This window comes from Micromys minutus (genome assembly GCF_963924665.1).
Source record: "Micromys minutus genome assembly, chromosome: 17".
In the NCBI taxonomy this organism is placed as follows: Eukaryota; Metazoa; Chordata; class Mammalia; order Rodentia; family Muridae; genus Micromys; species Micromys minutus.
Genome location: NC_137952.1, coordinates 28,846,146 through 28,864,811, shown reverse-complemented (window position 1 = coordinate 28,864,811; position 18,666 = coordinate 28,846,146). Strand labels below are relative to the sequence as shown.

The following is an 18,666-nucleotide window of genomic DNA, read 5'->3' as shown; positions in this document are numbered from 1 at the left end:
CCGAACCAGCTGGTAACTGCCGATTGGTGGGCGCGCGGGGCGGGGCGGGGCGGACGCTCGGGCGAACGCCCGCCGCTCTGGCTTTGGCGGAGGCCTGGACGGGGGTCGGCGGGAAGTGAGGGGGGGCTCGGCGAAAGCCGGAGCGGCCCTGAGCTCCGCCCGCTGAGGAGGAGTGAAGCTCAGGGCGCCGGCGCGGAAGGCGGAGGGGTGAAGTCAGGGCTGAGTGGGCGGAAGTGCGCTGGAGCTGAAGTGAGGCCCGTGAGCGGGCTGGAGGGGGAGCTGTCCGGCTCCCTCCCTCCTGGGCTTTGGGGCGCGCACACTTGATCACATAGGGACACGTTTTCCAAATGTCAGGCTCTTGCTTTGTCCAATTATAGGGCGTAGTAAGCCTACATCCTGCTGCTGCCCTACCTCGTATCCTGCTTTGTCAGGTCCACGTGAAGTCTGTATTCTTTGTCCAGCTTTAGGCCTGCTGCCCTCCTTGCCTGCTGATTTTTCACCGATTGCTTTAATTTGTTCGTTTGTTTGAGAGGGTGGGTAACTGAGGATTGAACCCGAAACCTTGCACAATGCTGAGCAAGTGATCCAACACTGAATTATATCTCTAGTCCTCTTGTGACTTTTTGAGTCATGATCACACCGAGGTGTCCAGGCTGGCCTTGACTTCATTCTGTAATCCAGGCAGGTCTAGAACTTACCATCCTTTGGCCTCAGCCTTCCTAGTGATGTGCACTTTGCACTAACAAGCACAGGCTCAGCTTTTACCTATTTGGGGGAAGGGGGGGGGGAGGGAAAGGACTGGAACTCACTATGTAGACAGGCAAATGTGGAACTCAACAGAGATCCACTATCCTCTTGAGATTGAAATATCCATCTACACCACTAGCCTTTTAAACTGATTTTTGTTCCCTTGTTTTTCAATATAGAGTTACTCTGTGTAGCCCTGGCTGTCCTTGACTAGGCTGTCCTTGAGCTCGGAGATTTTCCTGCCTCTGCCTCCAGAGCACTGGGATCCAAGCCATGGGCTACCTGCCCAGCATTTCAACCTAATTTTCAAAAAGGAGTATTTAATTACAAATACCGTCAGAAAGTGAAAATAGCCTGAATATTTATGTTGTGTGTGGAGGTATCTCTTATGACATTTTTATCTTTTGCTTAGATGAAAAACAAAATCAAAACCAAACAACAAAAATCTTTTGAGCCTTTTCAATGTGTTTATTCGTAACTGTCCATAGGTTCTTTGTGTGGGCTCCTTAAATCTCTAAAAGGCAGTGAGGGTGGAGGAGGAGTCATAGCACAACTCTTAAACATGAAATTCTTGGTTCTGTTTTCTTAACAGACATGGCACAACAAGGACACGCCCAGCTGGCCAGAGCTGATGCTATCCGTTCAAAGCTCATTGACACCTTCTCGCTCATAGAGCATCTGCAGGGCTTGAGCCAAGCTGTACCAAGGCACACTCTCCGGGAGATGCTTGGTTAGTAAACGTCATTCACACTAAACACAGTATTCCTGTCCACACCCTCAAAAGAAAGTAGAGACATCCTTAAGGGTGGAGCCGGGAATGATGGTACAAGACTGAATCAGGGCTCACTTTGGGCTTTAAATAATAAAGACCAGCTTGGGTTCCATAGCAAGATTCTGGTTCAGAAAACAAAACAACAACAAAGATGGTGCCTGCTGCCAATACTGATGACCTGGGTTTGATTCTCAGGACCTACCTGGAAGGAGAGAACTGATTCCCAAGGGTTGTCCTCTGGCTTACACACGAGTGCTCTCTCTCTCTCTCTCTCTCTCTCTCTCTCTCTCTCTCTCTCTCTCTCTTTCTCTCTCTCTCTCTCCCCTCCCTTCTCTTTCTCTTGCATGCAAGCAAGTGCATGCACGCGCGCGCGCGCGCACACACACACACACACACACACACACACAGAAATATTTTTTAAAAAGGGGGGGAAGAAATCATGTTCGATAATGGCTGCCTACAATCCCAGCACTCTGGAGAAGGCATCAGGAATTTAAGGTCATCCTTGGTTAAGAACAATATGAGTTGTGTGAGACCCTATCTCAAACCATGAGGCCAGAGACATAGCTCAGTGAAAACAGGTGCTTGCTCTGTAAAGCTAAGTTCCATCTTCAGAACCCACATGGTATAAGAAGACAACTTACCCATACAGTTGTGCTATGACCTACACACACACCCGCACACACACGAATAATTTTTTTTAAGGACAAATAAAATTTAGGAATGAGAAGCTACACTACACGGGATAAGCTCAGAGCTTTATAAATAAAACTCTTAGAATGAATCTATCACTTCCTCTGAGTCTTAGTCTGGTGTCCCTGATCAATTTTGAAAAGTTTCCACCAAAGGTACTTACAACTCAAAGGTTTCTGGACTGGCAGTGGGAGCACAGGTATCTAATGCCATCACTTAGGAGGCGACAGTCAGTGGGTCTCTGAGCCTGCTCTACATACTAGGTTCGAAAGCAGCTGGCCCTAAAACAGAGTAACACGTATCTGCTGCTTTCCCGGGCACGGTCAGCAGTAGTTATAGAATGTACATTTTCACTTCAGAATTAATGGAACTCTGAGTGGCTTTGAGAAAGAGCATCTTACAAGGCCGAGTTCCTGATGAATAGAAGAGGGTTCATTATTTCACCAGCATCCCTATCCCAACTCTACCTGCTCATCACAGTTCTCCAGCCACTGTCCTTGCTGCTTTGGCGGGAGGCTGGGGAGACATGAAGGCAGTCTTAGGTGTTACCAGACTGGTGGACTCAAGCTGAACAACAGGCACCCCCAGTTACCTCCCCATTTTTGTTACAGATCCTTCTTGTCAGAAGAAGCTCATATTTGGGGATCAGGAGCAGCTAGTGCGCTTCTCCATAAAGCCCCGGCGGATGGGGCACATCACACATGCCCAGCGGATGCTTAGCAGGCTTCGTGTGCGGTGCAGCCAAAGACCACCTCTTTCCTTGTGGGCTGGATGGGTTCTGGAGAGTATCCTTTTGTGCTCCTTGCTTTTGTCCGTGGCTATTCCTCTTCTGTCATCGAGTCAGTTTTCCCTTCTCAAACCGTTTTCTTCAAATTCTCGTATCGGACATTGTTGTCATTATTTAAGCTGCATAAATGAGAAAGCACTTCATCAGCATGCTTCCTTAAAAGAAAACAGGTACCGTCTTCTCGAAATTCATCATCTCCCTCATCTTTCTGAATACCTTTGTGCTGATGGTCGAAATAGGTGAGAACTGGGGCTGAATGACAAAGGCGGTGTGAGGAAGACAGCTCTCTCCTGGCCTGACCACTTTGTATTTTCAGACACCATCTCATTGTGATGGTGTACTGGCTGGTTTTGTGTGTCAACTTGACACAAGCTGGAGTTATCACAAAGAAAGGAACCCCAGTTGAGGAAATGCCTCCATGAGACCCAGCAATAAGGCATTTTCTCAACTAGTCATCAAGTGGGGAGGACCCAGCCCATTGTGGGTGGGGCCGTCCTGGGCTGGTGGTCTTAGGTTCTATAAGAGAACATGCTGAGCAAGCCAGGGGAAGCAAGCCAGTAAGTAACATCCCTCTGTGGCCTCTGCATCAGCTTCTGCTTCCTGACCTGCTTGAATTTTAGTCCTGACTTTCTTTGATGATGAACAGCAATGTAGAAAGTGTAAGCTAAGTAAACCCTTTCCTCCCCAACTTGCTTCTTGGTCCTAATGTTTTGTGCAGAAATAGAGACCCTGTGACTAAGACAGATGGGGATAGATTTATTTCTTCATTTACTTTTTGAGACAGAGTCTCATGTAGCCTACATTAGCCCTGAACTCCATATGTAATCAGGATGACCTTAAACCTCACCTCCTGCTTCTACTACTTATCTGAGATTACAGGTGTGCGACTCTAAAACCATTTATAAATTATATAAAATGTATTGAAAACAGGAGGGCATCTCCTCTAATTGTTAACTCAGGCAGATTACTCAGGTCAGGAGTGGTAGCAAATGCCTTGAATTCAGCACTTTGGAAGCTAAGGCAGGGTTGTGAGTTAAGTTAATGCCACCCTGCATTATGAAGTAAAACTGTCTTTAAAAAAAAAAAACAAGAATGATAGAAATTCCCAAAAGAGAGAATGAGTGTGTGTGTGTGTGTGTGTGTGTGTGTGTGTGTGTGTTTCATAAAGCTCAGCCAGATCTCGGATGCACCATGTAGCCTAGGCTGACCTTAAAATTTTGACTCCCTCACCCCCGCTTTCATTTTCTAGTGCCAAGATTACAGGCATGTGTCACCATGTTGGATATAAGGGGTGTTGAAGACCAGACCTAGGGCTTTGTGCATGCCAAACAAGTGTACTGTCAACTTAGTTAAATCCCCAGCTCCTGTGTTGGGTGCATTTGAGACAAGGTCTCACGGTATGGCATAGGCTAACCTGAAACTCATCAAAGTTCCCTGCCTCTAAAGGCATGCACCAGCACCCCCATGTCAAGGCTGAACAAGACAACCCAGTAGGAGGAAAAGGGTCCCAAGAGCAGGCAAAAGAAAGACACCCCCACTGCCACTGTTTGAAGACCCACAGGAACACCAAGCTACGCAACCACAGCATATATGCAAAGGGCCTAGAGCAAACCCATGCAGGCTTCCTGTTTGCTGTTTCAGTCTCTGTGGATCCCTAGAACCTTGCTTAATTGATTCTGTGATGTTCCTGAGTTCTACCTACTGTATGGCTGTGGGTCTCTGCATCTGCTCCCATCAGTTGCTGGTTGAATTCTTTCTCTGATGATTGGGTTAGACACCAATCTGAACTTCTGGAAGCTGTCATATTGCATTGTAATGTTTAGGTTATACTTTTAAAAAAGATCTATTTTATTTTGTGTCTCAGTGTGTGGCTCACATGCACATGCAGGTGTCCTCAGAGGCCAGTAGTAAATGTCAGATCCCCTGGAGCTGGAGTTACAGATGGTGGTGAATTGCAAGTGGATGCTAGGAATCAAAGCTGTGTCCTTTGGAAGAGCAGCCACTGCTCTTAACCTCTGGGCCCTCTCCAGCCCTTACATGGTACTTTTGAGACCCACCTGAGTTACAGAAGACTGTCTCAAAACAAAAGGCTTCCTTAAAAGACTTTGTATCTGTAAAATAGGGGTAATTCTCATATGCTAATTTTCCTAAATTATTGTCATACTTGAGGCAACAGCAAATTTGGGAAAAGTAGTAGAAACCACATATGTCTTTAAAATCATAAAGGCCACTTAGGTATAGTTCTTATAGTTGGAGCTGTTGTTATGAAGGATTCTTCTATCCGTCCACAGAAGTTCTTGGGGAAGAGCAGCAAGATGTGGATAAAGCTACTTGCCACCGAGCCTGACCTGAAAAGATAACAGTGAGCTCACATACATCAAACAAACAAACACACGCACACGTACACACAATTATCCTGGGGGCTGGAGAAAAGGCTCAGAGGTTGAAAGCACTGACTGCTCCTCAAGAGATCCTAAATTCAATCCACCACATAGTGACCGATGACTGTCTATAACGAGATCTGGCTGCCTCTTCTGGCATGCAGGCAGAACACTGTACAAAATAGTAATAATAATAAAATCTTAAAATCATCCTGGGACACATCAATGTAAGAGACATCTTTGAAATTATTCAAAATTTAAAAATGCAAAAGACTTAATGTTATATTTTTTATGTTTTCAAGACCCATTGCTTTCCTCTAAACTTCAGGAGACACTTAAGAGTATAGCAGATGGCAGGGGTGTAATAAAGAGGGAAATTCTATAGTCATTGTATGGCTGTGGAATGGGTTGTAAGTGACTTGCAACTATTATTTCTATCAGTAGCGAGAAATAAAGTGAAGCTGTTGTTTTATGAGTAATTATACCCTGTGTTACAAAGGCTGAAACAGCAGTGTAATGAGAAACTCAGGGGCTGGAGAGATGGCTCAGCAGTTAAAAACACTTGCTACTCTTGCAGAAGATCCAGGTTTCATTTCCAGCACCCACAGACAGTCTCACAACAACCTGACTTTTTCTTCTGACTTCAGGCAGCAGGCACACATGTGGTACACACACATAGATGCACGCAGGCAAAATACTCACTGGTACACGTAAAGAGAAAACCTAAAAAGAGGCAGAAATCCAAAGAGAAACGACGTAATGACAGTCATGACTGGCTTATAAGCGATCATTCTTCATTCTTCAGTGGCTCACTCGCTCTTCATCTCTCCCTTGCTCTGCCTTACAGAATTGATGGAATCCACAAATGTTAGTCTGTGGCCATTGAAGCTGGCTCTAGAGGTGGCAGATTGGTTTATTTTGCTTAGCTTCATTATAGAGATCCTTCTAATGTGGCTGGCCAGCTTTTTTCTCTTCTGGAAGAATGCCTGGAGTGTCTTTGACTTTGTTGTCACGTTGTTGGTAAGAACAGATGCCCTTTAGGAGTGGTTAAAGGGACCAGCAATGTGCCTAGGTAAATTAAATTAACCAAAACCTCCAGGAATGAATGTATAGATGTTTACCTAATTTGTTGCTTTGATTTTTTTTCCCCCTTAAAACTAAAAGTAATTGTAGAAATTGTCATTAGGAACATCAACCCCTAAAGTAACACCTGCCAGTGACTGAACATTAGAGGCCAACCACTATTTTAAGTGTCTTACGTGTATTATCTTAGGTTCTATAATAACTCAGGAGATAAACACTAACTTTATTGCATTTTTAAATACCTAAGCAAAGTTGAAGTACATAGTTTAAATAAGTCAGTAAAAAATGACTAAACAGTAAACAGACCATAGAGCACGCTATTCAAAGATAACACCTAGAGAACTCTGAAGAAGATAGGATGGAAACGGGGTAACCTGGGTCCTTTGGGTATCTTTGCTTATTGTCTCCCACAGTCTCTGTTTCCTGAGTTTGTGGTGGCGATAGGAGTCTCGGGGAACTCTGTGTGGCTCCAGCTGCTAAGGGTCTCTCGAGTGCTGAGATCTCTCAAACTGTTTGCACGATTTCCCCAAATTAAAGTTATTCTTTTGGCTCTGGTCAGGGCCCTGAAGGTAATTTGAACTGATTAAAGTGGGGTGGGGGGCTAGTTAGAAAGTCAGGGGTTCAATATTCGATAGTTGAAGAAGGTCATGAAAGGTTCTTTAAAGTGTTCTTGCATGAGAAAGGATAGGAGGTAAAGTGCTGTAGTTTAGAGATAGCCTGTCTCTGTATTTGGTGGAGACAGCCGAGTGGGCTTGACTGGGCTGCTGGTGGGGACCAGCTTTCTCTTACCTCCTCTTACCTGCCCCTGGCTTGAACCCTGGCCTCTAGAGCATGACGTTCCTCTTGATGTTGCTGCTTATCTTCTTCTACGTTTTCGCCGTGACTGGTGTCTTCTTCTTCAAAGAGTATTCCCGTTCAACTATCGAGGGCCTGGAGTACAACATGTTCTTCACGTAAGCATGGCTGAGATTAGCCTTCAAGAGGGGAGAGGTTTGTCTGATCCTGAGAAGTTCACTTAAAGCACAATAATACAAAGAAACTAGAGTAGGTGTGGGGCGGAACCGAACGGGAAGAGAAGCAGATACAATACACACTACAGCGCCGAGGCTGGGCTGGGACAACAGAATTATAATTAAAATATAACTATGTCACTTTCCCCCACTAACCTCTCCATAACCCTTCTTATGATCTCCCAACAGTGTGAGAGGGAACTGTGTGAGAGGGAGTGATGGGCCAGGGTTTAAGAATGTTAAGAACAATTTTTACAGAGGACTCCAGCTCAGTTCCCAGCACCGACATCAGGAGATCTAATGTTCCCTCTGGCCTGAGCAGACACCTGCACATATATGTACATACACATAAGTTTAAAAAGTATTTTTATTTGTGTGTGGTTGAGGCAGTACTCGGGGGAGGGGGCAGAGGCATGTGGATCTCTCTGAGTTCAAGGCCAATCTGGTCTACAAAGCAAGTTCCAGGACAGCCAGAGCTGTTACACAGAGAAATCCTGTCTCAAAAACAAAACAAAACAAAAACAAAAACAACCCCCCCCAAGGTATGGAGATGTGGTAGAGGATGCTTGTCTAGCATGTGCAAGGCCCTAAATTCAATTCCTTGTGTCAGAAAAGTAAGCAGCAGCAACAACAGTAACTTAGAAAAGAAACATCAAAATATAAGGTCTTTGTGACTTCTACCATGGTGGACCAAGGCCAGGGACAGAAGGTGCTGAGGGTGATGATGAAGCCCTCCAACAGATCTTAGATTCAGGCATGGATGTATGAGCAAATGAACATGGGTTTGCTATCAACTTTGATGAATGCATGACCATTATATTGGATGATACAGAAGAGATTCATTCTAAAACAGTGTCAAGAAAACTGGATCAGATCATGCTAAAAGGAGAAACTATCACTCACTTGGCTACAACAAATGTCCAGCTAAAAGTGATCGAGGACTAGAGAAGTTAAGAAGGCAATATGGTGATTAGCTTGTTTGTTTGCTTGAGACAGGGTCTCACTATGTACCTCAGGCTGTCCTGGAACTTAATATATAGACCAGGCTGGGCCCTAACTCACAGACATCATCCTGCCTCTGAGTCCTATATGGCACCATACCTGGCCTGTACTGTGCTTTTATTTTATTTATTTTTTTTTTTTGTTAAGGTATATCTTCTGCTGGGAGCATAGCCTGAAACATTTATTCATGTTGTTTTGGTAGCCCTTATGTTATTATCAGGTGATAATAAATGCTGTAAGAATATTTTTGTTATTGGGGGAGAGGGAAGTAGAGCTGGCAAGATGGTAATAGAAGGTTAAAGCACTTGTCATGCAAGTTTAATGAACTAAGCTAGCTCCCTGGAACCCACAAGGATGGAAGAAGAGAACTTACCCCAAAAGGGCTTCCACATTTGTGTTATGGCATGACTGCCCCTCAACATGCACACTGCAAATTATACCAGTACTAACTCAAAGGAGTATGAGGATAAATCAGGTAATACATCTAAACATTTACCACAGTGTTTAACATATAACAAATGATTAAATGGTGCAATAGCTCACAAGCACAGTCACTAGTTGAACCACTGTCTCTAAGTCTGGGTATTACACAGGCATATACAAACTCTCATCCAAAAGTATAATCCTGGCCAACTGTGATAAATGTACCTGAAATCTCAGCATTCAGGAAACGGAGATAGGATCAGTTCAGAGTCATCCTCAGCAGCATTGCAGTTCCAGGGCTACATGGTACCTTGTCTCAAAAGGCCATCCATCCAATCCTTGTAAGAGCTGTATGTCAAAAACATTTCCTGCTAGGAGAGAGTCCATTTGAATTTATTGATTCATTCTTTTTTTCTTGTATTAGTGGAACTTGAATTTGTGTCCACACATGCTGGATAAGACTCTACCACTAAGCCATCTTCCAGCACTTAACTCCCCCTCTTTTTTTTCTTTTTTCTTTTTTTTTTTTTTTTAAAGAAGGGCTTTTGTTAAATTGACCAGATGACCAGACCAACATGGAATACAACTATGTTATATACTATATCTTATGTTGATATATAAATCTATTCTTATCAATATCTTCCAAGTGGCTTTGTTCTGTTTTATTGTGAGAAAGCATTCTACTTTCTAACCCCGGTTGGCCTAGGCAAGTCTCCTGTCTCAGCCTTTACAAATATTGGCTTTTCATAGAGTGTTTGTGTGTGTGTGTGTATGTGTGTGTGTGTGTGTGTGTGTGTGGTAGTGTTGTTAGCTTTTTCATTTGATTGCTTGTTTCATTTTGGTTTTGAGGCAAGGCCTTGAACCGGCTATATAATAAAAGATGGCCTTGAACTTCTGATCCTCCTGCTTTCCAAGTGCTAGGATTACAGGTAGATTACAGGTATATTACAGGTATATGCCATGATATGTAGCTTCATCTTTTATTTGAGACAGGGTCTCAGTAGACATTATGGCATAGGCCTTTACTCCCAGTGACAGAGGAGGCAGAGGCAGGAGCATCTTTGAGTGTGAGGCCAGCCTAGGCTACAGAACAAGTTTCAGAACAGCCAGGGCTACCCAGAAAACCTCTGTCTGAGGAGGAAGAGGGTAGGATGGGGGATGAATGGGTTTCACTGTTTACCTCTGTCTGGTCTGGAACTCAGAAAGACCCACCTGCCTCTGCCTCCTGAATGCTACGAATAAAGGCATATGCCACCACCTTGGTTTCATCTCTACTCTTTTCATATAGCCCTGAATGTCCTAGAACTCACTATGTAAACAAGGCTGGCCTCAAACTCACAGAGATTCGTCCTTCTGAGTTCTGGTACTAAAAGCATGAACCAACATGCCTGACTGTCAGCTGTAGACTCCACATAGACTTTTGTAAAAAAAAAAAAAAAAAAAAAAAAAAAAAAAACCAGTTTGTAGCAGGGTGAAGTGGCTTATACGTGTACTCTTAGCCCTTGACAACTGAGGCAGGAGAATTGCTACTAGTTCTAGGCCAGCTTGGATGATGCAGTGAGTTCCAGACCATCCAGGGCTACATAATGAGACTTTTGTCACAGAACAAATTAAAAACCTTGCATCTTAGAAATAAAGTAGGAAAGAAGAGAATTTTAGACACTTTTTTTGTGTAGACTAAAGATTTCAGGAAATTATGTATTTTTCTCATACTTATGGTCAAGCCCAGTGCCTTAGCCATGCTAAACAAATGCTTTAGGATGTAACTGTAGCCCCCTACTCCCCTAATAATACATTTACAATTGTGTAAACTTACATTTTAAGTTTATTTGTATGTCATTATTCATGATGCTGCATTGTTATGCATTTGTTTGTCTTAACACTTGATGCAGTTATGAAACGAATAGAGACTGTTAGATAAATGGCTGAGCGGTCGGGCCGCACACCTTGAACCCCAGAGCTTGGGAGACAGAGGCAGCAGGGTCTGCAGAGCTCCAGAACAGCCAGGGCTACATAGAGAAACCAAAAAAAAAAAAAAAAAAATTAGGGCCAAAGAAGTAACTCGGTGGTTAAGAGCACTATCTGCTCTTTCAGAGAACCTAGTTTTAATTCCCAGGACCCACACAACAGCTCACAACCATTTCTAACTTCAGTTCTAGGGGATCAGACTCTCTTCTTTGGCCTGCATGTGGTTCACAGACATACAAGTAGGCAACACATTTATACACAGAATAACTTTTAAAAAAAGATGGCCTAGAGAGATGACTTGGTGGTTAAGACCACTGACTGCTCTAGCATATGACCTGGGCTCAATTCCCAGCACCTACAAGGTGGGTCACAACCACCTGAAACTCTAGGGGATTTGTTCCCCTCTTCCAGCCATCTTGAGCACCAAGTATACATATGGTACACATATATACAGCCAAAATATCCATATATAAAAATTTTAAAATATTCATAGAGTATAAAACATGAGCTTAGAAAAAAGGTTTTAGTTGGTGTCTCAGCTAGGGTTTTACATTGCTATAAAGAAATGCCATGACCAAGGCAAGTCTTATAAGGGCAACATTTAATCAGGGCTGGCTTAACAAGTCCAGAGGTCCAGTCCATTATCATTAAGGCAGGAACATGGCAGCATCCAGGCAGGCATAGTGCTGGAGGAGCTGAGAGTTCTACATCTTCATCTGAAGGCTGCTAGGAGAAGACTAATTTCCAGGTGGTTAAGAGGAGGGTCTCATTGCCATCCCACAGTGACACACTTCCTCCAACAAGGCTACACCTATTCTAATAAGGCCACACCTCCTAATAGCACCACTCCCTGGGCCAAGCACATTCAAACCACCACAGTTGGTAATTTATGTCTTTTAAGAGTTCAGTCAGGGATAGCAAGATGGCTCAGTGGCTAAAGGTGCTTGCCTGATGATCTGATCAATCTTGGAACCCACACGGTAGAAGAGAGAACTAACTCTTGTTATGCTCTGCACCTGGGAAGTGGCATGTATATCTACACGTACCTACAGATACACACACAATAAGTAAATGCAAAAAACATTAAAGAATCCCTGTAGTATGCATTTACTGAGAAAATAGTAGCCCTGGGACTAATGGAGTATTGAGACATATTTATAGGATATTCATGATAAAGGGGAGCATAATAAAATCAGACTGGAGAAGGATTAGCTAGAAAATATTAAATATGATAGAAAAGGAGCTAAATTTAAAGCATACTAAAAAGAAACACCCTTGTGTTGTTTAAAGGATGAGAGCCTAGTGGTTGTGGTGCACAACCTCTCAGGAGGCAGAAGGCAGGTGGATCTCCGAGTCCAAGCCAACCTTGTCTACAGGCCAAGTTCCAGGATAGCCAAGGCTATACAGAGTAATCTTGTCTCATAACCGCCCCTCCAAATCAGTAAACAAACAGGAAGAATAAGAATGAGGCCAGATGAAGACAGGAGTTCACCTCCAAGTTCAAAGCCAGCCTTGTCTACATAGTGTTTCAGTCTAGCCAGGGCTGAAGAGTGAGACTCAAGACAAAAACAAAGCCAAGTTTAGATTTCTGCTCCTGCATATTCACACTCTTCTTTTTTAGGGACCTACTAAATTCCCTGGTAACAGTGTTCATCCTCTTCACCTTGGATCATTGGTACGCAGTACTTCAGGATATCTGGAAGGTGCCAGAATCTAGCCGTGTCTTTAGCAGCATCTATGTGATTCTTTGGTTGTTGCTTGGCTCCATTATCTTTCGAAATATCATAGTAGCCATGATGGGTAAGCACAGAGGAAGTACATCTTCATAGGAGGGATGGTGGGAAGAAATTGGTAATTGGAATAGATGTTCCCCTTTGCTTCTCCCCACTTAAGCATCCTTTTTGGTCTAGTTACTACCACCTTCCAACTCCTAATGGCCCTTTGGGGGCAGTTACTAACTTTCAGAATATCAGAAATGAGCTGAATGAGGAGATGACCCACCTGGAGGTTCAGTATAAAGCTGACATATTCAAGCGGCGGATTATCCAGAGGTCAGCTTCTATGTATTCAAACCCAATGTTATTTCTCAATTCATTCCCTGTTTCTTTTCCTTGATCCTGTGAGTAAAGAAGTCCACATTCTAGTGTTTCTTTATATGCTATGGGGTTTTCTCTACTCCCCTTCATGGCTTAGGTTTCTTTCCTTATAGATCTGAATTATTTTTCATTACACTTCTGCTGACATGTGGCTTTCCCCCACCCCTCGTTTAAATTGTCCTTCTTTTTCTTTTGTAGGAGACAACATCAATTTGAATCACTAAGGTAAAGGAGTGTAAATAGCAACGTGGGTGACAGTCAGGAGAATGATGTGAGTTGGGATGGAAAGATGAGGCGTAGATGGTAGAAATCATCAAAGGTGAAGATTTGCTGAGAGAATCCATGATACCCTCCAACATTATATGTTTATTTTCTAACTCTCTGAAACCCACGGGTGTGGTTTTATTTGAAAAGGGTCTTTGCAGATGTGGATGTGGTTAATCTAAATATCTTTAGGTGGATCATCCTGGGTTATTTGGATAGGTTCTACATTAGCAACAAAGATCCTTCTAGGAAACATGAGAAAACATGGCAGCTGAGAATAGGTGAAGACCTGGTTGTTTGTTTTATTTAGACAGCCCTGGCTATCCTGGAGCTTCAGAGTCACAGAGCTCCTCCCGAATCTGCCCGAGTGCTGGGATTAAACACATGTGCTACCACCCATAGCTGATTGTTTTGTTTTTTTGGAGGATTTTCTCCTCAAAAAAAAAATTTTTTTTTAACTTTAGGTTTGGCATGGTAGTACATGCCTTTACTCATCATGACTGTAGTTTTAAACAGGGCATCCTCATTAGAAGTAATATGTGAGCAAAGACTCAAAAGCAATGAGATTCCTGAGTGCATATGGTGGCAGTGTTAGTAGGAGAGAGAACATCTGCTACAAATATTCTAAATTGAAAGTACACCTAATGCATTTGAGAAACAGAATTGACCACTGTAATTGGAGCAGAAAATGAATAACAGGAGATGAAGTCAGAGGAAGAATGATTACATATTAGCTATTCTTGGGCAGCTGTGATAAAACACCCAGACCAAGGTAACTTACAGAGGAAGGGTTTATTTTGGCTTATGTTTCCAGAGAGAGTAGAATAATGGCAGGGAAGGCAGAGCCAGAGCAGCAAGCTGAGAAATCACCTCTTTAACTGCAAACATGAAGCAGAGAGAGTGACCCGGAAGTGGGTTGTGAACTCTCAAAACCTGTCCCTAAGAACATACTTCCTCCAGCAACCTTTCTGAATGGTATCACCAACCAGGGACCAAGCGCTCAAGTGCATGAGCCTGTGGGGTACATTGCTCATTCAAACCACCCTAGCATGGGAGTGTGATTCTGTAGGGCTATAGAAGATCGTTGCAGGCTCCTAGACTGATTTATAACAAATGGAAGCAAACCAGGAATAGTATTAAGTGATTTCCATTTAAAAGCAGGTTTTCTGCTGGACTGGTATGAAGAGTAAAAGAATAGTTAAGAAAGGTATTTTGGGGGTGACTGAGCTGGGAAGTACCCAAGCCTAGAGTCTGAGAACAGTCTGGCTCTTAAAGCTGTAAATCAAAGCTTTAGGAACGCCAGGCTCAGGGCAAGCATAATAATTGGACTACCACATCTTGCAAGTACATTTGAAGCAATAAGATTTCTTTCTATACGTATAGAGGAAACAGTCAAGAGAAGGTCTCTGGAGATGTGACAGAAACTTCTGATGTCAGTGAGGGTGAAAAAAGCGATGACGATGAGAGTGAGAAAAACTATAAAGAAAAAAATGATGACAATAAAAATGATGACGAGAAAAATGATGACGAGAAAAATGATGAAGAGGAAAGCGATGAAGAGGAAAATGATGAAGAGGAAAGCGACGAAGAGGAAAGCGACGAAGAGGAAGCCTATGCCAAGAAAGCCTATGCCGAGAAAGCCTATGCCGAGAAAGCCCATGCCGAGAAAGCCCACGCCAAACGGGCTGAAGCTGAAAAAGTAAAAAAACAGTCAAAAGAAAAGGTCAACCCTGCTTCCTCTTCCAACTCTTTATCCCAAGGCTTCCCTGCAGCTGATATTGCTTACACTGGTATGCAGAACGGCTCCTGCCATTTATATTCACTTGCTATTGAGACCCACAGTCATTGTTTTGTGGCTCAGGATGATTTCAAAACTCAATTCTCCTGACTCACGCTACAAATTCTGGGAGGGTAAGCAAGGGTAAGATATCCAGGTTGTGCTTGCCTCCCACTCCTCTTTTTATTCCTTCCCTTTTGCAGACTTACCTTGTAGCCTAAGCTTGCTTGGAAGTCATTATTATATAACACTAGCACGCCTAGCAAACTCTGGGGTTGCAGGCGTGTGCTGCTGCAGCTGGCTTAGACATGTTTTACACTTGATCTTAGCCAAAAGGCCAAGAAGTGATCTTAGACATGTTTTAAAGAAGCATTCTTCCTCGCAGAAAACCTGGACTGGGAGACCCTTGTGCATGAGAACCTGCCTGGGCTAATGGACATGGATCAGGATGATCGTGTTGTTTGGCCCAGAGATTCACTTTTCCGATATTTTGAGTTACTGGAAAAGCTTCAGTATAACTTAGAGGAACGCAAGAAGCTGCAGGAATTTGCAGGTGAGGATAAAAGGCACTCATGGGGTCCAGGAGTTTTTAAGTATAAGGATTTAGCACCTCTGTCTCAATCACCTGCTTTCATCAAAAACTTAGAGAAAAGCTAGAAATTTGGCTTCACCAGGGGGCGCTCAAGTCTTACGAGATCTGAAAGCTTGATTCGTAGATGCTAGTAACATGTTTGGTAGTGTTGAGAATCAGACCAAGGTAGGTTCCTGCTGAGCCTTGCAGGGATTCCCTTCTCCTTGAAGGCCACATTTCAGCTTACAGTAGGGCTCGGGTCACATTGGAGAGCTAGAATTAGAAAAGTAAACACTACTCCATCTCCCAAAGTTGTCAATGATCCAAACTTTTTTTCCTAGCAGTCTGTCGACCATCAGTCTCCCGAAAAAGTAGGTGAGCTACACAATAGAATTGAATATAAACTGAAAACTTATCTGCTCTAAATCATTTTTTTCATCTGGAAATGAAATTACCATTTGGAGATTAATATAAATTAATAAAATTCCTCCAAAAAAGAAAGAGGAAGACGAGACAAAAGAAAGATGCATATAAACACACACACACACACACACACACACACACACACACAAACCTACCCATAAGCTGTGAGTTAGGAACAGCTGGTTTTTGTTTATTTGTTTTTAACATTTAAAAGTTAAAATTTGTTTGGGTTTTTTGTTTTGTTTTTAGTTTTTTATATGTACTGGTATTTTGCCCCCATCTATGCCTCTGTTCCATGTGTGTGTGTTGATACCCACAGAGGTTAAAAAAAAAAAGAGGGGATCCTCCTAGAACTGGAATTACAGTTGTTAGCTGCCATCTGAGTGCTAGGAACGAGACCCTGGTCCCCTGGAAGAGTAGACAGTGCTCCTAAACACTGAGCCTCTCCATCCTCTTTTTATTTTTTAATTAAAAAAAGATTTATTTATTTGTTTTATGTAAGTACACTGTCTCTATCGTTAGACTCACCAGGAGAGAGCATCAGATCTCATTACAGATGGTTGTGAGCCACCATGTGGTTGCTGGGATTTGAATTCAGGACCTCTGGAAGAGCACTGAGTGCTCTTAACCACTGAGCCATCTCTCCAACACCCCTTTAAATATTGCTTAGTTTTGTCTGGATTTTCTTCCTTATATCCTTTTAAAATGAACCTAATTGAAACTGAGAAATTAGGCAGCAGGATTTGTATACACACACACACACACACACACTCGTGCACACGTGTGTGTGTGTGTGTGTGTGTGTGTGTGTGTGTGTGTGTGTGTTCACATCATGACACAGAAAGGCCATAGGAATTTGTAACATTTAGGGCCAAAAAGATGGCTCAGTGGATACTTTTCACCAAACCTAATGACTGGAAGGACAAAACCAACTTCTGAAAGTTGTCCTTTGATTTCTATGTATGTGCCATGAAATTTCAGCCAGCATATTAGAGACCATCTTTGTCTGTATCAAAATGTTGACTGGGGTTAATTCTGTTCTTTCAGTCTCTCTTAGCCTTGATAGGAGGAGACAGGATGGAAGGTAGGAAGAAGTTAGGAAGGAACCTTTGGATTTTGGTTTATGAGTCAGGGTCTCACTTCACTATGAGCCTATGCCACTGAGGCAGACCTCAAATTCCAGCAGTCTCCTGCCTCATCTATCAAACCAGAGCCCAGGTCAGTGGATTGATCTTTGTTTTTTTGATCCAGAGTCTTACTATGTAGCCCTTGCTGGCCTGAAACTCCCTATGTAGACCAGGCTGACCTGGAATTCACAGAGAGTCCTCCTTCCTCTCCTAAGTTCTGGGATAGTGCGTTTTACCGTACTTAGCTCAGAGTTCAGATAAAACATTATTTTTGAGTTCAAATCTTTAAAACATTATTTTTTAACTTTCATACGAGTGTTTAATAGATGTTCACCACACCCTCCACACATTCTAACCTTTCCTTCCTCACCCCTCCCTTTTGACACTTCTCACTTACTGTGGAGAACTGAATGCATGCAGAGGTCAGAGGACATTTGAGAGGCAGTTCGGACCTTCCATTCTCTGGGTTCTGAGAATTGAACTTGGACAGTCAGGCGTCAAGTGTCTGCCGAGCTACCTTGCTGTCCCAGTTAGTTCTCCTTGTCCCATGGGCAATTCCATTTCAACCTTCATGTCAAACATACACACATGATTTAATGCATCTGTGTAAAGACTAGGAACTGCAAATGGAGAAAAAATATTTTTCCATGTAGAGATCAGATCTTGACAAGCTTGTTTGTGGTAAAGAGAAGACAGCTTTGTATGGGGGTCTGGAACCCCGAAAGCAGGGCCTTTACCTGACCTCGCGGCTTATTCCTTCTCAGTCCAGGCACTGATGAGCTTTGAAGACAAGTGAAGGCACAGCGGCTGACAGCTGCGTCTCTGGAGCCAGCACAAGCTAGAGAGGAAAATAGTTGGAATTTAAAATGTAAATATCTAATAAATACTGCTAATGAATACTTCTGGTAAGTTCATTAAGTATTTTTATGAGGTGTAGATGATACTAAAAGGCAAAAAGAAAAAAAAAAGAAAAAGAAAAGTGGAGCTGCACTGCTTCCTGACTTGCCAACTTCATTAGCTTACAGCGAGGGTGCAGTTCCTAACCTGGCTCTCTCTCTGCATCTTTCTACTTCCTGTTCTTTCTGTAACTTCTACTCCCCAGTAAGAGCCCCAAGTTCACTTCATCTTGGCTACAATATTGGTGTAGGTGTCTAGGTAGAATTATTAGGTCTTCAGAGATGTTTGTAGCACTGCTCAAGTAACGCTCCCATTGTCTACTCTGCTAATATCGCTCCTCCTGTTCCTGTACATCATTAACTTTCTTTTTCAGTGCTAGCAGTAGGACCCAGTGCTTCATACATGTTAGACCTGTGCTTTACCAATCACTTACATCTCTAGTTTCTTTTTTACTGATCTTAATTGACTTTATTTTAGTTCTACAATCAACCAACAGTCTAGATCAAAGATGGCCCAGGATGCTCCCGTGCACTATTAACTGTAACTGCACACCAGTCACACCATTTCTATCCCCAGGATGCTCCCATGCACTATTCCTGAAAGACTGACTATCAAGCAGATGCTTGGTGATAGACTATTGAAGGT

The 18,666-nt window shown here is 43.0% G+C and overlaps 1 protein-coding gene across 1 annotated transcript; it reads left to right on the top strand.

Moving 5' to 3' along the window:
- The first annotated feature begins 189 nt into the window (after nt 1-189).
- On the top strand, nt 190-17,983 carry CATSPER2 (cation channel sperm associated 2). Its single transcript, XM_080930911.1, has 13 exons — nt 190-533; nt 1,340-1,477; nt 2,824-2,997; nt 3,170-3,238; nt 6,228-6,400; nt 6,877-7,032; nt 7,292-7,416; nt 12,488-12,666; nt 12,818-12,917; nt 13,161-13,187; nt 14,610-15,016; nt 15,389-15,556; nt 17,889-17,983. Exons 2-13 carry the CDS (start codon nt 1,342-1,344, stop codon nt 17,918-17,920), a joined length of 1,746 nt encoding a protein of 581 aa, XP_080787037.1. The 5' UTR covers nt 190-533; nt 1,340-1,341; the 3' UTR covers nt 17,921-17,983.
- Nucleotides 17,984-18,666: the final 683 nt, after the last annotated feature.